Source organism: Pyrus communis, chromosome 1, assembly GCF_041283825.1.
Source record: "Pyrus communis isolate YQ-2024b chromosome 1, ASM4128382v1, whole genome shotgun sequence".
NCBI lineage: Eukaryota > Viridiplantae > Streptophyta > Magnoliopsida > Rosales > Rosaceae > Pyrus > Pyrus communis.
The window spans coordinates 6,486,244-6,506,148 of record NC_142565.1 but is presented as its reverse complement, the minus strand read 5'-3'; the positions used below and the strand labels follow the sequence as shown (position 1 = coordinate 6,506,148).

Below are 19,905 nucleotides of genomic sequence, written 5' to 3'. Positions count from 1 at the left end.
GAGTATCGGACAAAACTTGTGAAAGCATAAGAATCCTACTCCTCACTCTGGAACACCATAGAAAATCCTCTCCTCAAAGATGATGTTTAAAACCTGAATATGTGTGAAACGAAAAATTAATAATAATTCATGTGTTGTACTGGGTTGTAAAGCATTCGAAATATGCATTGAAATTTAAATTGCCACGAGAAAGAGTGAAAATTTAATAGGGAGAAGGAAACGTGAAGATATACTAAAATACAAGGCAATCTTATATGTTGCAAAGAACATTTGGAACCTCGAAGCTTTGTATCCTGACCCTAGCTAAATTTGTTGTTAGATACCACCACTGCATACTTCCGTTGGCGATGAAACGAGAATCCGAAAAAAGTACAGATCTTGCTAATTAAGAAGTGAATTGAGGAAGACGCTTCTCGAAAACAGCTAAGAGCTCCCTGCACTGGGTCACCCCATCTAACACTCCACCACCAAGCCTTCTCACAGCTTCAACAAGCTGCCCTCTCAACCTTTGCAACACCAAATGGCTGCCTGCTGCAGTGACACACTCCCTATATTCATGTAATGTTCGGGGGGTAGAACAGCCAAGCAGATGGGAGATTCACCCCACTTTAAAACCCTCACAATGTTCATGTAATGTTCTTGTCCTTGCCGTATTCCGTCTGAGAAAGCTCTTTCTGACCAATGCTCCTGAAGAAACGCCCTTAGCTCAGGATTAGCATCATCATCATCACAAGACCGAGCAAATGTGTCCGCAACAGTATATGTAGTTGCAGGGTCACCTAAGCAATCAGAACCAAGAAGAAATGCAACACCTTTAAGAGAATTAACACCGCCTATTCTACCAGCAGCCTTGAGAATATTAAAGCATCATCAGGAAGTTGATGAAGGAGATAGGCTGCAACATCAGCTTGGTTGCTAGAAGTTGCACTTACCAGAGCAATGCACAGTTCTGTGTCCCGGCAACCCATTTTTACAAACCACTCAACCACTGGCTTACAGCCGCTCTTAGCAGCTCCCAACAGAGGGGTCCTGAAATCCATGTTATTACCCTCTTCCACAAGACATTCCATAGTACCAAACCTAGAGTACAGGCAAGCAAAATTAAATGCCTGGTAAACATCGACATTCAGGTTGTTAGTTCGGGCAGCCTTCAATATGATGCGCACAATCTCTGTATTCCCAAAACTAGACGCTTGAACCAAAGAATAATTGAAAATGCCACTCTCCACACCCCCTTTCACCAGCATACCAAACAAACCTGGTATTGCAGTAGTTTCCCAATTCCCAGATGCGCAACCCAGATCGAAAGAACTAGAGGATAAATATAGGGGAAGGCAAGCAGCATAGAAGGCCATTGAGTAGTCTTTTGATGTAAGCTGGTTACCAGCAAGATCTAGAAAGGTTTTCAATGCCGATAACTGAAGTTGGATCTCATCAACCTGTAAGTTGTAATTAGCTCTATCCTTATTACCCTGATGACCACTAAAATTGAAGCCTGGCCCTATCCAAGATCCATGATGACTTCTGATCATGAGAAGTAAAAGAAAAAGCTTTACCTGAGAGATCATTGAGAGAGGAAACTTTACCAACGTTGTTTGCCTTGGCTTGATTGCCATTGAGCATGGTCAAGATCTGCTTGCATTGGTCAGGCGTAAAAGGGAAAGAATTTCCCAAATCTTGCCTTTCAAGGTTGCTTGAAACGTTATTTCCTCTCGGTCGCTGCTTAGAATGACTTCTTTGTTGCTCCGGATCCGTTCTTTTAAGCTTTCGACAATAATCTATCGTATGACCCTTCCATCCACAATAATCACACTTTAAATGGGCACGACAATCTGCAGAGGTGTGATTATCTTTGTTGCAACGAGTACATTTCATATCAGCACCCTTCTTGCTAGAATCTGGTCCTCTTGCAGCAAAGGTAGCAGCTTCCTGAACTGGCGTTTTGCCTGTGGTGGTGTTGTGCTGCTTCTCATGTCACAGTACAAGGGAGTATACTTTGTTGACGGGAGGAAGTGGATCCATCAACAAAATTTGATCCTTGACTGCATTGAATGTTTCATTGAGTCCCATAAGAAATTTAATTGCCTTTTGATTTTGCTGGAATGCCAACACATGTTGCAAAGTGTTGTAGTCGCAATCGGGCAGGCTAATCGCAGCATCTCTCTCGTCCCACAACGCCTTGAGTTTGGTGAAGTAGGAACTTACGGTTATAGCTCCTTGGACACAATCATGAATTGAACTTTCAATATGGTATAACTGCATATTGTTTGTTTGAGAAAACCGTTCTTTCAAGTCTTCCCAAACTTGGTATGCAAGATCATAATAAATGACGCTTGATTGAAGTTCTGGTGATATTGAATTTACCAACCATGTTTTAACCAGGCTGTTACATCGATCCCACTGATGCAAGTCTGCTGCAGCAACCTTTTGTTCTGGTTTCTTGAAGGTTCCATCAACAAAACTAAGTTTGTTTTTGGCTTTCAATGCACCGATCATCGCCCTGCTCCAAGTGTTGTAGTTGTCTGGAGTGAGCGGCTGAGAAACGAGCATCATTCCCGGCTGATCGGAATGATGCAGGTAATAAGAATGATTAACATCAAATGTGGTTCCCTCCATTGAACCAGAGGGCTTGAGTTTGTCATCGTTCTCTGCCATGATAGGCGGCTAGGGTTTGTTACTTTCTTGGGTCCCAAGATTAATGCTCCGGTACCATGTAGAAAAACCAATTAGGTTTTCTATATTGATTAAACGTAATAGGTTTACAACGCACACTTATATACATGAGTGCATGCTAAACTAGGTAAGAATAACCTAACTTACAAGAACAGAAACTAAATATTACAATGATACTTTCCTATATAGCTGCTATATAATCAAATCTTCATTCTTGATTCTTGCAATCTTTAACAGATCTCATCAACCTGTAAGTTGTAATTAGCTCTATCCTTATTACCCTGATGACCACTAAAATTGAAGCCTGGCCCTATCCATTCAATAAACTCATGAATTTCCTTAGCAATAGGTTCTCCCTCTAATAACACATGACCATCGCATTCCAGGACAAAATCATGTAACCTTTGAGCCATTTCAGTGACTGCACATGCAATAGTACTTGTCGTTCGGCCATGAAAAGCTTGGACACACGATGCCATAAATGAAGTCCTCACAACAGCTGAGCCAAAGTCATGTGCACCATTGGCGACGATCTTCTCAATCTGACCCATGATTGCATTGCTTTCTTCCTGTGTGCTTAAGAACCATACTGAGTCCAAGGTGATGCACAAAGCATCATTCAGAGCTTGTGGACCAGCTAACAGAATCAAGCTCTCTGATAGCTTGTGGACCAGTTAACAGAATCACTAACATTACATGTATAAAAAAAAAAAAAAAAATAAAAAAAAGTAATCACATGGCATGTTTATTGCGTCGTGATTAGAACTAAATCTATGTAAAATTACAGTCCAAATTTTCATTAAAGTTGTTACAAGATAATTTGGTATCAAAATATGAGATATATTAAGTTATATAAGCTGTTTACTAATTTAACACAATCGAAATTGAAATTGAAAACCGATTTGATTAGTAAATGCCCATGAGAATACTACCCCGGACGAAGAGTCCAATTCCCTTAAAATAAGGGAATCGGATCCTCTTCGGATTCCAATAATCTGACCCCAAGGATCATTTGATCCGGGCCGTTGAAATTTGATCCAACAGCTACAATTATTATAACTTTTAGAGGGACCTCCTGTTTGTAGTCGTTGTATCAAATTTCAACGGCCTCGATCATTTGATCCTAAGGTTTAGATTATTGGGATCCAGTGGGAATCCAGTTCCTAAAATAAGGAGTTGAATTCTCTAGCTTGTAGAGGCTCTATGTTAAAGGTGGGTTTGACCGTACTTGGGCATCCCATTTAATAAACGAATTATATTTTGTTTGGCCCACTTACTACAACATTAAGTCTAGCCTCACCCGCGGCCCTGCTCCATTAAAACCTGGACCATGTCGGGTCAAGTCACTAAACGGGCCAACTTTGACAAAACAAACTTTAGTTATTTACAAAAAAAACCTTATTTTGAATATGTTATTAAGTTAAATATCGCTAATATTAAGTCTTACTAACCTTAAAATGTATGTTTGTAATTGAAAAAAATTTGAGTAAATGAGAATATTCAAAATGGGTTAGGGTCGCAGGTCGTGCTTGACCCATAATGAGCCCGACAGGTTATGGGCTAGTCAGCTCCTTGGACCTAGATCTTAGGCCCACATTGCTTATGTCTTACAAATCGTGTCGTGCCATGCTTTATTTAAGTGAGGTAGTGTATTCGTTCTGATTCGTCCATTTGACACCTTTAATGTGTGTTTTGATTTATCCATAACTAATAAATACATAAGTAATCTCTAATTAAAATATAATTTTTTATTTCCTATTACGAATTAGTAAACGAGGCGAAAAATGTTTGAAATATTAACCAAAAACCCAAGCCTACGGAGATATAAAAGTCATTTTGTCACATAACCCTCTAGGCTTTTGCCTTCGTACCAAAACAGCCGGTTTACAACCAGAGTTTGCGTTTCGGCTCCTCCTGTTTGGTTAGAGAGAAAAGAAAGGAAAATCAAAAGATGCGAAAGTTCGATCCATGGCCGGTGTTCTTCAAGCGCGAGTGGAAACGGAACTGGCCGTTCCTGGTCGGTTTCGCCATCACCGGCACGCTCATCACCAAGTTCTCTCTCGGTCTCACCGGTACTCCATCTGACCCTTTCTATATCTATCTGTGAACATATACGCATATATAGATATAAAGATATATATATATATATATATATATATATGTATGTATGTATGTATTTGCATATGTAAATGCATTTCAGTAAGCTAGATTTTGTTTGGACTGATTTGGGCCTGTACAAATTTTGCAGAGGAGGATGCGAAGAATTCTCCGTTCGTGCAGAGGCATAAGAAGAAGTACGCATCTGAAACCCTAATATCTTGAAAAATTTCACCCTAACTTAAGTTTAGTATAATTAATTTCTCAATCAGTCATTGATCCAAAATTTGATAATCCCTGCTAGTTAATTTATTTTTTCGTTTTTTCACTGATTTTCTCACTTGCTTGTGTGTAATAATGTGGATTTGAGAAGAAATGTGATTATTTAGTAATTGAGGTTGAATTTATGAACGACAATGTTTCGGTCAGCATTGATATTTCGTGGTTTTGGGCAATGTTTGGAAATTGAATTAAGTTTTTTGTTGTTCAATGAGTCATCCATGTTCACTTTAGCACAATGGATGAATGAATTCGGGACTGCTATTATACGAATCAAACGAAACTTATGAGTATATCGGGTCAGTATTTTTTCTTTTGTGAGTCTGCCCTTAGCAATGATTCATCAACACAAAGTAGGGCGAGATGATGTATAAATTTGCTTGAGTTATATAATTAGTTGTGCTTGATTTCTATAAATGGTTTTCCTTTTGAGTTGGTCAATCAGTTCATAGTTGTTAATATCTTTCCGATTTCTCATAGATAAATGTATAGATTTCATGATAGCAAAAGCAAGAAATCAAGTTTCGTTTAGCAGAATAAGGTTAGCTATCTGTTTACTCCCACACTATTGTCTTTGTTGTGTGTTTGATAGTGGGTTGAGATAATGAGTCGTAGTAGATAGTTGCGTTGAAGACTAATGTATTGGATTACTTTCGAACAATAAATATAGAGTGTTTCTTCTGCAAGTCAGCAATGTGAGGCACCCCTCATTGTTGTTGATTGCATTGACTTACCAATAGCCCGCAGTGATCTGCAATGTCTTTCAAGAACCACGTGTTTTGTTAAAAAAATTATCATCTCATTTGTCACCGCCTTCAAACAGTATATTTGTGGCCAATAAACTGCACAGATATGAGCTAGCTTGAGTGTGCATTCTTGAGTTGAACAAATCGGCTAAGCTTCGTACGCTGTTTGCTGCAGATTATGTATTATCAATCAACTCATAGCTTATAGGAATTGAGTTGAGATTTTTTTGTAATGGTCATATGTTACCACCTGACTGCACAGAAGCAAGATCGCCTACGTGCTATTGTTTTTGCATTCGATTGATATTTATTTGTAGGGTTTTGTTGATCTGTATGTGATTGCCAACGAAAGCTAGTTACTAATATTGTGCCTGTATTTGTTGTGCTTTCAGGTGACTGAGCCGGGCCACCCAATGTAGATCGGCACTTCAGTCGGCCAGACGGCGAAAGGCGTTTAATAACTATTTTATCTTGGTTCTTTTCAACCTAGCACGGTTCATGATGATGTACACATAAGTTATTAGAACAAGTCGTTATGCTAGATTTGCTCTACAAGAAATCCCTGGGTGATTTGCTCTAGTTTGTTAAATGCACGCTGCTTTTCGAAGGGGAAATTCAGCCTTTACGCCTGAATTACCTCAATTGTGTGTCCGATGTCTTGCTTGATTTTGGTTAACATGGTATGGTTTTGCTAATCACATTTAGCCAATCCTTCGGATCAAATTGTGTCAGTTGGCCAAAGCAGAGTGCATATTTCTTACATCCAAATTTGTATATCATTGTTATGAGAGGTCGTCAATGATCCGAATTGTTTATTTTTCAACATGTACCTCATAGACCATCTTTGTAAAATGTTAGTCAAATCGAAAATATGTGAGATATCTAATCAGGTTCAAAGAAATTAACGAACACTTTGTTCTATAAAAAACAATGAAATTTTATTGTGATAATAAATAGGCAAATAATTTTGAATTGAATTTTTGCAAAAATGATTTATGAATTGAGACTTACAAAATAGACGTTCGGATCATTGAAGTTCGATATGGAGTGAGTCACAAAACAAAATTTGTAGGAGTAATTTTGTAAAGTGAATTAACAAGTTGTCATTGAACGATTACAAACTTTAAGTGGGTCACAATTGCAATTTACCTGGAAATTAGTAGTGAAACAACTATTTTGCTTTCTACTTTCTTTACCGTTGTACTACTTTACCACCAAGTGAAGCAAATTAATCTGCTGAGATTAATGTACGAACTCATAATCGAGCACGATAGCCGTCTTAGCTCAGCTGGTAGAGCGCGTGGCTTTTAACCACGTGGTCGTGGGTTCGATTCCCACAGACGGCGTCTTCCTGGTTAATTAAAATTTTACTTATTTATCCATCATAATTTTATTTTTCGGCCTTTTTTTTTTTTTTTATAATTTTATTTTTCCTCGGAAAATACTAAATAGTAATGAACTATGTCTGAATTCTGATTATCGCTGAGATTTTTGCGTCTCCAAAATTTATCGACCTCACCCACAACTCCAAACCCATAAACTCCGACGATGAGCCGGGCCGACCTCACCTGACTAAACCAATCCCTCCCCGAAGCGCTTCTTCACACAAAAATGGCGGCGGCGGCTGCAGCAGCGGCGAGAATAAACCTCTTCTTAAACCCCACAAACCCCCTCAATTCCAAAGCCACCGCCCATTTCAGAACCCACCTCCGCTTCCAAAGAAGAAGAACCAAAGCTACGTCTTTCTGCACCCGCGCCTCCACAGCTCCCCGCCACAACGATGCATCCGGCGCCGGTGGCAGTGACCCTTTTGTTCTCACCACTCCGCTCTATTACGTGAACGCCCCTCCCCATTTGGGCAGCGCTTACACCACCATCGCCGCTGACGCCATTGCTCGCTTCAAGAGGCTGTTGGGTAAGAAAGTCATTTTCGTCACCGGCACTGACGAGCACGGTGAGAAGATTGCCGCTGCCGCCGCTGCTAATGCAGCCACCCCAGCTCAACACTGTGACCTCATTTCACAATCTTACATTTCGCTCTGGAAACAGGTGATTTTATTTACCCTCCATTGGAAATTTACTGCTTTGTTGGATTGGCGTTCAAATTACTGTTCTTTTTTCTTTTTGTAATTGCAGTTAAAAATTTAGTAATTTTGTTGAATTGGTGTTCATATTACTGTGCTTTTTCACTTTTTGATTCCGGGTTTTTGTGGTGATTGCAGTTAGATATATCGTATGACAAGTTCATTCGGACTACTGACCCCAAGCATGAGGCAATTGTCAAGGAATTTTACTCCAGAGTTCTTGCCAATGGAGACATTTACAGGGCTGACTACGAGGGACTTTACTGTGTTAACTGTGAAGAGTATAAGGTGCCTTTCTGTATCTGATTTCGATATGCCTTTCTGTATAAGGTGCCTTTCTTCTGTTTAGATGGCATTTTTTTTTATTACATGTGTTTATGACAAAATGAAGTTGTGCGTCCTTGTGCTAATTTGAAGAAGTTGGCGCAATTGCTCGAAGAATAAAAATTTGGCCATTTGAATACATTGTCTGCGTATCTACTTAGCTCTTTTCTCTGGAGTAGCTTCTGTTGTGTCTTTAGTTAGTGGTCTGATATCGTTAGTTGTAAATGTTGCACAGGATGAGAAAGAACTGCTTGAGAACAACTGTTGCCCTACGCACCTAAAGCCATGTGATGCACGAAAAGAGGATAATTACTTTTTTGCATTGTCCAAGTATCAAAAATCGTTGGAAGAAACATTGGCAACAAATCCGGAGTTTGTACAGCCTCCATTCCGTCTTAATGAGGTTAGAAACAAAGTACATTGGTTGACTTGATTTTGTTATTTTCTTTAGATATGAAAATGCAAATGTAATTCAAATACCCACCATACAAGCCATTTGAGACGTCTTCTGCCTGCCGTGCCAATTACCGTTTCTTTATTTGTTTGTCACAATCCATCCTGCGAGTGCATATACAGTTATATTAGACTAATAGTTATTAGGGAGTGTGAAAAACTTAAATTGGGGTGCTGATAACGGTACTCGTATAATTTTATAAGTAACTAATACATGCTTTACCTTTTCCTCAAGGTTCAAGGTTGGGTTAAAAGTGGCCTAAGAGACTTTTCCATTTCTCGAGCATTAGTGGATTGGGGCATCCCCGTTCCTAATGACAGCAAGCAGACAATATATGTTTGGTTTGATGCTCTACTGGGGTAAAGTTCTTTCTTCATCCTGTCCCCCTTCCCTTGTATGGCTCATAGTCAAGGTATTTGTTAGGCTATGAGTATTCCTTTAGTCAGTCTGTTTTTATTTTGTCATATAAATCCAAATATATGGCTAACATGGATTGATAACTAAGTTCTCAGACAATTGTTTGTTTCTTAGTAAACAGAAGATTAGTACTAAACCTGTTTTACCTTGTCACTAGATGTTTCTTTAGAATCTTTACTTCTGGTTTCTCTATTGTTTTTTGTGAATGCTCACTAGACTATTTTTATTGGATATATATATGTTTCAAAAAATTTTAACAGTTATATATCAGCACTATCAGAGGATATGGAGCAACCCAATTTGGAAAGAGCCGTCTCATCAGGGTGGCCTGCCTCGCTACACGTGATTGGCAAGGTATGTTGAACTTGTTTGTTCACCTGTATGCTCCTTTTAATCAGCTAGTCTAATTAGTTTTATATCATTTGGTTAAACTTATGAGTCTCAAACTTCCAAATGTTTGCATGAAGTGATACTATCTGTTCACTTTTAAACCCAACTAAGTGTTCCCGGACAGAGGAGGAGATAATCTAGGATGGTACTCAAAATAAATATGCTTATTTTACATTCCCTCGCTTCTCAATTTTTTGACTACTTCGTGTTCTTTCCATTGACTGTTGTCAAAGGCACTAAAAGAAGTGTTTTATTCTTATTTCTGACTTTCATATAGTGGATTCTTTATTATAGTTGATATTTCGTATTCTTCTGCAGGATATTTTACGTTTCCATGCAGTTTACTGGCCAGCTATGCTCATGTCTGCGGGACTAGGTCTTCCTAAGATGGTGTTTGGTCATGGATTCTTGACAAAGGTATTTGAGCCTAGTATATATTTATGGTTTCTTCTAAAACTAGATATACTTGTATTGGTATTGGAATCCTCGTTGAATTCTTAGCCCTGTATTCTTTGAGTAATGATCACGTCAACTGGAGATTTAAAGCCTAGCACACACCAAGTTTCTGAAACATGTGATCAAATTCCTTTTCTTTAAATCTGTTCTCAAGCACACAACTGGTGTCATACATGTCTCTGTGACACATTGGTCTTCTGTGTCCAATATGAGAGATTCCATAGGAACAATCTAATGGTCTTGCAAGAAATTTATAGCAGTTAGACAGAAAGAGGATAATTGGGCTTTTTGTAATATGGGTGTCATTTGTATGCTAGAATTACAAAACTTGTAGTAATCCAAATTGTTTGTCATGGATTTTTTCAGGCCTCTTGATTATATCTTGTTAACCTTAGCAACATGCACCGAATTGACTCGTGAATTCTGCATTTAAAAGCATAATTACAGTGTGCTACATACAAGTTAAAACGATGACTGTAATGAATGCTAGTCCATTTTGAATTTTCATCTCATATATGTAATTTTATTTCATGCAGCAATGTTTTTTATTTTTTAAATTATAGGATGGTATGAAAATGGGGAAGTCGCTAGGGAATACGATTGAACCAAATGATTTGGTTCAGAAATTTGGGTCTGATGCGGTGAGGTACTTCTTCCTAAGAGAGGTGGAGTTCGGAAATGATGGGGACTATTCAGAAGAACGTTTCATCAATATTGTCAATGCTCATCTTGCAAATTCAATTGGTATCTCTATTCATCATGTCATTAAATTCTCTTTGGGTTAGTCATTGGTATCGTCTTAGCATTTTTATAATCTTGAGAAATTAAGTTTCTATTCTTTGCAGGAAACCTGCTTAACCGTACTCTGGGACTTCTTAAGAAAAACTGCCAATCAACTTTGGCAGTTGATTCAAGTATTGCAGTTGAAGGAACTACATTCAAGGACACAGTGGAGAAATTGGTAAAAGTTTCATGACATTTCCAATACCATCATGTTTTTGAAGCATGTCAAATTAGGGGAATCACTTTATTTGAGGTGCTTTAGGTTTGCAAGTCATTTAAACCATTTTGACATTGCGATTTGTTTGTATGGAATTCAGGACATCATTATCCTTTATTTAACTGCCTGATACCTTTTAACCTAGGTGTCCCAACTTTTCCATACTTTTATAGGTTGAAAAAGCTCGGGTTCATTACGGAGACCTCTCTCTGTCATCAGCTTGTGAGGCTGTGCTAGAGATCAGCCATACTGGAAATTTATACATGGATGAGCGTGCACCATGGTCACTCTTTAAGCAAGGGGGTGCTGCTTCTGAAGCTGCCGCGAAGGTTCGCATAACATACATAAATGCATAGGGTTGTCTGTCTTATTTAGCGTTTGCATATTTCCTTCAACAAGGAGATCAATTCTTGACTCTCGATTCTACACTGCTGTCTAATCATACATATCAGCTGCACTCAAGTACTCTAATCAATATGCACATCGATTCAAAGTTTAACTTTGTAGTTGATGGCCAATACATATTGCCTTTTATTAAAAGCTGGAGTTTTCGCGCAGGACCTTGTGATAATACTAGAAACAATGAGGATTATAGCAATTGCATTATCACCTGTCACGCCGAGCTTAAGTTGGAGAATATATGGACAGCTTGGCTACTCAAAGGATCAGTTCGATGCTGCTACCTGGGTCTCTCTCAAACACTTCTATACATGTATGCAGGTCTGACTTCCCCAAACACTAGTTTTATGAACTAACTTGCACTTTTGTACTGCAGAGCGACACCAAGTGGGGCGGGCTAAAGAGTGGTCAGGTCATGGCGCAACCTAAACCGATCTTTGCAAGGATTGAAAACCCAACAGAAGAAGAAAACGGGAAGGAAGCACCTAAAAAGGCGGTAAAAAAGCAGAAGCTACCCCAAGACAAACGGGCGGTTGAAGCTTAAAGATTCATACTTGGAATGCCTTCTCTACCCCTCATGCCATTTTTAATTTTCGCATACAAATCGTGAAGGATCACATATTGATTTGTACCTTTTTTCTCCAAGGATTACAATTACAAACTTTTTGTGTATGATCAAATTATTTTTCAAATATGTATAGTTTTCAATAAATCGTTTTATCTTTCAGATGTGCAAAAACTTATAGTCTTCTTGAAGTTGGAAAAAAGAAGAAATTTGTATAGTTCAAGGGAAAACTTGTAGGTATGTTGACGAGAAAAACTTTCATGGGTAGGGCTGACAATAGTATGGACACCACAATGGGTATTTGAAAACAACCGCACTATGCCATTCGTCAGCCCTACCCATAATTTTCTCCGCGTCATCCCACAGAGTTCCACCTTATTTCTGTAAGAGGGAGAGGCAGGAACAAGAGGGGGAACCAACAACAAAGAAAAAAGGCCGCTAAATGTTATGGAAAAAGTAAAGCTTCTTGATATGAAACTCTCAAATACCATCCAAATTGTTCCAAGTAAAATCGTCACAAAAACAAAATAGTAAAACCACTTATTCATCTACTAGAGAAACATATGGAATGAAGATGTATCACACGGTGGAGGCAAGCAAATCTACAAAAATGCGCCGCCACCCCTCACATTCTATGCTACACCGTCGACTAACTTTTGAGGACGCCAAGTCTTGCGCGGAAATCATCCTCCATGAGGGGAAGACCATCGCGCAACTTAACCTTTGGTTCCCATCCCAGCAGCTCCTTTGCTTTCGAGATGTCAGGCTTCCTCTGGCGAGGATCATCGGGTGTGTTTTCAACCATTATGATCTCTAACTTAGGATTGATAAGCTGCAAGTCACATGATCAAGTAATCAGTTACCCGTATAAAGTTCATGGTAATAAGCAGTTTGAAGACTATTGGAAGTTCGGGTTCTCGAGAAGGAATACAAACTTACCTCCTTGACATTCTCTGCAAGTTCAAGCATTGTAAATTCACCTGAAAATGGAAGTGTTAATAGTGTCCACGAAATAATGCTACAAAGCTAAATTGCCTCCCTGTTACTCAGACTTCGAATAATAACCTGGATTGCCAATGTTGATCGGTCCTGTGTTGTCTCCTTGCATAAGTCGAATGAGGCCATCAACCTTCAGGATTAAAATGTAGGATTAACTTGTTGTATAAACACCTGATGGAGACAAATTAATTGTCCGCATGAACATGAAGTAAAATAATAAAATCGTCCTTACCATGTCAGACACATAGCAGAAACTCCGCGTCTGAGTCCCAGGCGCTTGAACAGTCAAGGGATCATTACTACAGAAATAGGCACAAATATTTAAGCATTACATCAGCAGTGCAAACAACGTGAAAACTCCACTGGTTGTGAGCCTCTGATAGGTGTAGAGGACCAAAATGTTCAGTAGAACTTACCGGATAGCTTGGGCGATGAAATTACTGACAACACGACCATCATCAATATTCATGCGAGGCCCATAAGTGTTGAAGATCCTAGCAATCCTTATCTCTGCGAAGGACCGTTATTTAGCAAGAGAACAAAGAAAAACAAGTTGAAGCAATTCATGTCTCGACAACAATCTCAAACAAAAAGGAAGCATTAAAGGAATAGAAAAAGGAAGGGAGAGCGGACCTATGCCATGCTGCCTGTGATAATCAAACATCAAGGTTTCAGCAACTCGCTTTCCCTCATCATAGCAACTCCTAACTCCTGTTATATGTTTACAAACACAAGCAATAAATATGCGCCACGACTCTCGAGTTAGTCCAAATTGAATGTTTCCATTACAGAAATCGTTTAATATAGTTGTAAAGAGGGCATGAGAAAGCATAGATCACATTATGTCTCGGGATAAAGCAGATTACAATTGATGAGACGAAACTCCAATAGACAAGGGCATACCAATGGGGTTCACATTTCCCCAGTAGCTCTCAGTCTGGGGGTGAATAAGAGGATCTCCGTACACCTCGGAAGTAGATGTAAGCAAAATCCTGAATAAATTTCATACCATGAGAAAAGATAAAGACATCGGAAGATGGATAAATCAAGGAAGACATAATGACAGTATCAAACCTTGCTCCGACTCGCTTGGCAAGTCCCAGCATGTTCAATGTACCGATCACATTTGTCTTTATTGTCTGTTACACAAGAAGGTATTTCGCCACTGTAATCTTAGTTCCCGTTAACACTATCTTCGATTCTTCACTTTTTCTCAAACACACATGAAACACTGTTAGACATACCTTTACAGGATTGTGCTTGTAGAAGATCGGAGAAGCAGGACAGGCAAGATGGTATATTTGATCAACCTCAATTAGCAGAGGCTCTGTGACATCTGCACGAAAGAAAAAATAATATTACCATTTAAACAAAGTAAAGATAATTACGAAATCTAAACTTGTTTTTATGTCTACAATAGGACATTGTTTAAGCATAATGGGATACAAAGTACTAAATTACGCCAATATGAAGAAAAATATTTTAAAACTATAATGCAGACACACGCACGCGCACACACACAAGAAGCTTCATTTTGTTTCTCATACTGAATACACAGCTTAAAAGACATACCATGACGAATGAGTTCAAATCTTGGATGACCGATCCATTTCTTCAGGTTGTCCTTGGAGCCAGTGAAGTAATTATCCGCAACAATCACCTGAAAACAAAACACCATAATTAATCATATCAAATATGTTGGAGAAACATAAACACTCCGACTGCTTCCAACGCAAATTCCAACTCTTTTTATAGACAATAGAATCCCACCTCATTCTTTTCGTTTTCCATCAATTTGTCCACTAGGTGAGAGCCAATAAATCCGGCTCCTCCAGTAACCAAAATTCTCATATTGGCCTGCCAACAGATGAATCAAAACTTGAATATACGAACATTGTCACGAAAACAGCACTAATCGCGGTGGATCAGTAACAGACTCTACTGATTAAAACAGTCGAAAACAACAACGAAACCAATTGAGTAGAGATGCTACCTGGAAAAACTTGGCATTTCTCAAAGGAGAGGGGCTTGGAGGTGGCTTTGGAGTACTTTGCTTATCCCCATTTGTAGCCATCTGTTAAAACTTCTGCACCACAAACAATCAAACCTTCCACATTTCAGATCAAACTCACAACACACCAACATATTCCGATTCGAAAAAAAAATTCGAAACTTGACATAAAATAAAGAGGCAAAATTTAACATCCAAAAACCATAATCCAAAAGAAAAATTCGCAAAACAAATCATCAAGCTCAGATCACCTGGATTTTGAGAGCAAAATTCCCAATTCCTCAAGCTATTATTATTTAGTGAAAGTGTGTTTTGAGATAATGTGGGAGAGCATTTATATACAGAATGCAATGGTGTGAAAATTAATTAAAAACAAACAAACAAATAAACAAATATTTGGAATTAATCACCAAAAAGGGAAAATTATCTTAATTTAGCACCAAACTCTACCAACTGAAGAGAGAGAGAGAGAGAGAGAGAGGGAGAGAGAGAGAGAGAGAGATGAGAGGATGCTTCAAAAACAATCAAAGTAGGTAGTCATCGAAAGCATTCTTCAAAACTAGAACCCCACAACTATAATTCCCAGATCTGCAAAATCCAAATCTCACACAAGCCCAACAAATATTTTCACCCCAACAAATCAAAAAATACCCAAAAACAATAAATGGGTGGTAAAAATCGATGTAAAATACCTCAGAAAAATAGAAAAAGACTGGAGCTTTTCTCTTTGTCAGTGAATCGGAAGGAACCTCAAAGGTGTGAAATTTTTTGTTTTTGATGTTTATTATTTCCTAGACTGCATGGAAGCGGAAGGAACCTCAAAGGTACGATGTGTTTGTGTTCGAGTGGTCACCGAAATTCGCGGTTGTTCGGAAGATTTTTGGAAATTGCAGAAATCACTGTCACGGATGATGTAGTTTTAATACAAGATGGGTGTAAATTAAGATTTTTGAAACGTTAATAATATATATATATTTTTTAGATAAACCTCGAGCTTTTCTTTTTGTACTAAAAGTTTATTCTAATTATCTAAAAAAGACTTCTTCGGTCGAAAGTATTTTACTTTAATGTTTTTGGTTTTGTCATTAGATTTTTACTCGATGAATTACAATTTTTTTTTCTTTTAATAGAATACTAGCTGGTGGTTCTGTCGTGGTATCTTTTGGTACGGAAAAATTCACATAAATATTTCATCCTTTCTCCGATAACCATCGTATGTTTCACCAATCAACTCCTAATAAACTTGGAAGTACAATGAGAGTAAAAATTTAATATGCCACGTCAGATAGAGATAAAATTGTAAGGGTTAAGGTGACGTATAGGGAAAGTCCGTGACAGTTCAGAATAATGATTCTCTCGTCTCCTAATTTATTTCTCATTATTTTTTATTTATTTAAACGATTAAAATTAAATCACGTCAATATTTTACATTGATTTTTATATAAAAATAATAAAATAAAAATAAGAATAAGAGAAGACAGAGGAGGAGATGTGATTAAAAAGGAAGAGAACCTTACTTCTCAAAATGGTTATCCGCTGTGTCAGATCCAACGCTTGATTAGCTTGCAATCGTTCTTCATCGGACGACCAAAACAATTGTCAAAAAATAAAAGAGAACCAAAACTAATTTTCTACGAGAAATATATATATATATATATATATTTTGGGGCGGAAACAGCCAACCTAGTGGCTGTAGTTTAGTGGTAAGAATTCCACGTTGTGGCCGTGGAGACCTGGGCTCGAATCCCAGCAGCCACACTTTAGTTTTAAGCTTTTATTTTTACCAATATTTTATGGTTTCTAGAAAACCATATGAGAGAAGAGTATTGCTATTCACACATATTTTTTTTTTTTTTTAATATTTTTTTTATTTTTGCTCATTAATTTTCTTTAATATATTTGATCTGACAATTCAAAATTCAGATTGATGTGTGAATAACGTCACGAGAAAATATGTGATGATGGATAGATCAACTTGGTTCGTTCTAGGCATTCAATTTCAATTACAAATTTGCAAACAACATGTTTAGACCATGTCTCCACATAATTAGGATCCTAACTAGACACACCTTTAAAGCAGATGTCAAAAATGCTACATAGACACATAACAATAATAAATGATGTACCATTTATTCCAACTGAGATATCAAAGATGACATGAAAAGGAAGGCTAAGCTAACATGAACAAAGATATGTCAAATATGAAATTGCCTTCAAATTTGATTTTTACTAATTCCTAAGACATTCCACTTGCCTTACCTTAAATGTTAGCATATTTAAGTGGATTTGGATATTCTCTTGAGCTTAGGAGGTTGAGCCTCCTGAGCAAAGCACACGGGCCGTTAGATTTTGATCCAACGACTACAAACAGGAGGGGCCTCTAAAAGTTATAAAAATTGTAGCCGTTTGATCAAAATCCAATCCCCCGTGTGCTTTGCTTAGGAGGCTCAGCCTCCTAAGCTCAGGAGAGGATCCAAATCCATTATTTTATTATTTTTAAACCAACAACAACTCAACTTTTATTATTTTTGTTAAAAAAAACATAATGAAACAATAAATTTTGGCATATCGAGTGGAAGAAAAATATTGACAATATGCCAAATTATCAAGTCAGCCATTAAATTTAAATTTGATGTTTTGAATTTAACGTCTCTTTTAAAGATGCTCTTATGTCGAGATTAATTAAGACATTTCAAATAACTATAAAAGTTTCACTATAGTCCCTTATCAATGCCATTAATCAAAATAATTCCTTCTAAACAATAACTCACAATTGAATCTTTCAAGGGATTATGCAAGTTTCCGTAGCTGATAACTATCGAATTAATTTCATTACAAAAGAGGGTGGCTTCAATTGTAACTAACATTCAGTGCTACATGTCTACTGTTTGATTTCATTTTCATAACTTTGTGGATCTTTTTTACTAATATTTTTCTTTGTTTTAAAAGGAAGACAACCTGTTGCAAATCACGATTATCCATCCTTTTCGGACGGAGAAGTTATAGAAAATTTCATCCTGTCACTGACCACAGTCAAGCCGACTCATCAGCTAGGAAAATTGAACCTGAAACCTTCCACATTATTTTTGTTTATTGAAGAGTAGCAGATTGCGCTCTTACTACCGGATCACTTATCGTGGTTTTTGTTATTAATATTTCTTAAAACTCAATACTAGGCATTGACGAAGAACAGTCACAAAATTTGACCATTAACATTAAAACTTCAATAAAAGAAAGAAAACCGTAGAAACATTTTTAACGCTCCTCACGGACAATGGAAAATTGACTTATTTTGCTGTTTCGGGTTGGAACGAAATGGCGATAAAAGGCGGTTCTTCTTGCTCCACTTACTATCGTTTCGTTTCGGCTACAATTCAAAGCTCTTTGACATTGAACATCTCCTCGCTGCTGCTTCTGGCGTTTTCGCATTCGACCTTCGCCATTGAAGGTACCGTCTCTCTTTCTCTCCAATGCAGATCATAGATGTAACGTTTCTGACGGTTTCCACTTTTTGGATCGTAATTATTTTCGAGCATGTATTCTGCAATCGCGATTTGTCTGTGTTTGTCATTGTCAGTGTAAAACCCTAGACGTTCGGTGTTTTTTTATCCCATCTTTTTCTGCTTGAGAAATGTATTTATAGAAAAGCGTTTGCTTTGACCTGAACACGTGATGATCGCATAGCGGAGTGGATATCGCATTAAACTCCGGATCTAAAGGTCGTGGGTTCGAATCCCACTGCGATCGTTCCCCCCTTATGCATTTCCCAATTTCTGTTTTATTTATTTTTTCCTTCTCTGTGAAGGGTTTTGGATACTGGGTAGAAAAATTGGACAAAGACATTGCTAAGTACTGCTGACAAGTGACATAACTCTCTGTGATTCGTATACTTTCGAGGATCGGAGATTACGGTAGTTCTTATATTTTAAGGAAATGGAAGATAAAATGTTTGATATGAGATTCTGGTTGCCACCAAATTATTCTGGATATGGATAATGTCACATTGAAAATATGCTTTAGCTCCATCAACAACGATGCCACAGCAATAAGGTATCCGGAGACAGCGGTACTCTGGACGTGTTGATGCTCGTTAAAGAGAAAAGATCGCGGGAATGTCAACCGAGGATGGGAGGGGTTTCGTGGATCTTACGTGCCATATCTAAGCTGGACACGGAGGGGTTTTGTGGTCGGGATCAGTTACGACTGTAGGAATCCACTCTGCATGGAATTATTCAAACGTGTAACATATAGAAGGATAATACACGAGAGGATATGATTGGATTTATTCTCGAAAAAGAAACCCGATAGAAGAATGTATTCCCAGTGATCAAAGATGCTTCTGCTCGTCGTGGTCTGAGGTTTCTGTGAGGCGTAGTTCCTTTTTGTACCCTATCAAGTTTTATGTAGATATGCAATCAGTTCTCCGACCTCATTTGGTTTGTATATCTTTGTGTAATGGGCGTTCGTAGATTCATACTCCTAACCTTGCGTTTGTATTTCTGGCGGTCATGATTTGTTGTGGAAACCTTAGAAATTTTCTGTTTGTTACAGCGCTACTAGACGGCGTTTACGTTCAATATCCAGAGATTATTGGTGTATTTGTGTGCAACAGATTGTGCTGGAAAGCATGAAAATGTGCATTGAAGAAAGAATGACACTTTGTAGTGAGATACTAATTCATTCGATTGTATTCGTTTTTGGACAGATGATTGACGATGAAGGCCTGGAGATTTATGCCAACTTACTTGGCATGTTCATATTTTTTCTACTGATTGTTTATCATTACGTGACGGCCGACCCGAACTACGAGGGCAACTGACAAACTGAGTTTTGTGTGTGTTTATGGAGAGACCCCATATGGCACCCCAAGAAAAAAAACATAGATGATACAATGTAGCATTTCAATTTTGTTACTATACCTAAAGCCTTCAATTTTGGTGCTCAATGAAGCGAAAATCGATTCTCTACGCGAACAACACTTGTGTACATTTTGGTGGCTGGAATAGTTGAG

The 19,905-nt window shown here is 38.0% G+C and overlaps 3 protein-coding genes, 3 non-coding genes and 2 pseudogenes across 9 annotated transcripts; 6 read left to right on the top strand and 2 right to left on the bottom strand.

The window, feature by feature from the left end:
* Positions 1-385: 385 nt before the first annotated feature.
* LOC137719708 (ankyrin repeat protein SKIP35 pseudogene) lies at positions 386-4,005 on the bottom strand (annotated as a pseudogene).
* Positions 4,006-4,517: 512 nt separating this feature from the next.
* LOC137720477 (ATP synthase small subunit 6, mitochondrial) lies at positions 4,518-6,428 on the top strand. Its single transcript, XM_068459550.2, has 3 exons — positions 4,518-4,745; positions 4,922-4,967; positions 6,188-6,428. The coding sequence occupies exons 1-3, from the start codon at positions 4,625-4,627 to the stop codon at positions 6,189-6,191; spliced, it is 171 nt and encodes a 56-aa protein (XP_068315651.1). The 5' UTR covers positions 4,518-4,624; the 3' UTR covers positions 6,192-6,428.
* Positions 6,429-7,068: 640 nt separating this feature from the next.
* On the top strand, positions 7,069-7,141 carry TRNAK-UUU (transfer RNA lysine (anticodon UUU)). Its single transcript has one exon. It is a non-coding gene; the product is annotated as a tRNA-Lys (tRNA).
* Positions 7,142-7,215: 74 nt separating this feature from the next.
* On the top strand, positions 7,216-12,058 carry LOC137720793 (methionine--tRNA ligase, chloroplastic/mitochondrial). The gene is made up of 11 exons (XM_068459903.2): positions 7,216-7,844; positions 8,018-8,167; positions 8,439-8,606; positions 8,892-9,016; positions 9,335-9,428; positions 9,783-9,881; positions 10,484-10,664; positions 10,766-10,881; positions 11,094-11,249; positions 11,479-11,607; positions 11,696-12,058. Exons 1-11 carry the CDS (start codon positions 7,407-7,409, stop codon positions 11,861-11,863), a joined length of 1,824 nt encoding a protein of 607 aa, XP_068316004.2. The 5' UTR covers positions 7,216-7,406; the 3' UTR covers positions 11,864-12,058.
* Positions 12,059-12,327: 269 nt separating this feature from the next.
* On the bottom strand, positions 12,328-15,925 carry LOC137719675 (UDP-glucuronic acid decarboxylase 5). 4 transcript variants are annotated; one of them, XM_068458715.2, is made up of 13 exons: positions 15,587-15,925; positions 14,877-14,969; positions 14,654-14,740; positions 14,456-14,543; positions 14,128-14,219; positions 13,958-14,022; positions 13,787-13,875; positions 13,517-13,594; positions 13,300-13,393; positions 13,116-13,182; positions 12,950-13,013; positions 12,824-12,864; positions 12,328-12,716 (listed from the first exon to the last, which is right to left on the bottom strand). In XM_068458715.2, the coding sequence occupies exons 2-13, from the start codon at positions 14,955-14,957 to the stop codon at positions 12,534-12,536; spliced, it is 1,029 nt and encodes a 342-aa protein (XP_068314816.2). In that variant the 5' UTR covers positions 14,958-14,969; positions 15,587-15,925; the 3' UTR covers positions 12,328-12,533. The 4 variants fall into 4 exon arrangements, with proteins under 4 accessions (XP_068314816.2, XP_068314818.2, XP_068314817.2 ...); XM_068458717.2 differs by having other exon boundaries at positions 14,877-14,966; positions 15,587-15,785; XM_068458716.2 differs by lacking the exon at positions 15,587-15,925 and adding an exon at positions 15,146-15,478.
* Positions 15,926-16,580: 655 nt separating this feature from the next.
* On the top strand, positions 16,581-16,652 carry TRNAH-GUG (transfer RNA histidin (anticodon GUG)). Its single transcript has one exon. It is a non-coding gene; the product is annotated as a tRNA-His (tRNA).
* A 1,916-nt stretch (positions 16,653-18,568) lies between these two features.
* On the top strand, positions 18,569-18,641 carry TRNAR-CCG (transfer RNA arginine (anticodon CCG)). Its single transcript has one exon. It is a non-coding gene; the product is annotated as a tRNA-Arg (tRNA).
* A 958-nt stretch (positions 18,642-19,599) lies between these two features.
* LOC148699052 (dolichyl-diphosphooligosaccharide--protein glycosyltransferase subunit 4A pseudogene) lies at positions 19,600-19,732 on the top strand (annotated as a pseudogene).
* The last annotated feature ends 173 nt before the right edge of the window (positions 19,733-19,905 follow it).

What these genes read in the sequence shown, in the direction of transcription:
- LOC137720477 (XM_068459550.2), top strand. Translation starts at nt 4,625, where the DNA reads ATGCGAAAGTTCGATCCATGGCCGGTGTTCTTCAAGCGCGAGTGGAAA. An exon ending in GTTCTCTCTCGGTCTCACCG is followed by an intron (nt 4,746 to 4,921) that starts GTACTCCATCTG and finishes CAAATTTTGCAG; the next exon opens with AGGAGGATGCGAAGAATTCT.
- LOC137720793 (XM_068459903.2), top strand. Translation starts at nt 7,407, where the DNA reads ATGGCGGCGGCGGCTGCAGCAGCGGCGAGAATAAACCTCTTCTTAAAC. An exon ending in AGGACACAGTGGAGAAATTG is followed by an intron (nt 10,882 to 11,093) that starts GTAAAAGTTTCA and finishes ATACTTTTATAG; the next exon opens with GTTGAAAAAGCTCGGGTTCA. An exon ending in CTTCTGAAGCTGCCGCGAAG is followed by an intron (nt 11,250 to 11,478) that starts GTTCGCATAACA and finishes GTTTTCGCGCAG; the next exon opens with GACCTTGTGATAATACTAGA.
- LOC137719675 (XM_068458715.2), bottom strand. Translation starts at nt 14,957, where the DNA reads ATGGCTACAAATGGGGATAAGCAAAGTACTCCAAAGCCACCTCCAAGC. An exon ending in GAAATGCCAAGTTTTTCCAG is followed by an intron (nt 14,741 to 14,876) that starts GTAGCATCTCTA and finishes ATCTGTTGGCAG; the next exon opens with GCCAATATGAGAATTTTGGT. An exon ending in TGGAAAACGAAAAGAATGAG is followed by an intron (nt 14,544 to 14,653) that starts GTGGGATTCTAT and finishes TTTTGTTTTCAG; the next exon opens with GTGATTGTTGCGGATAATTA.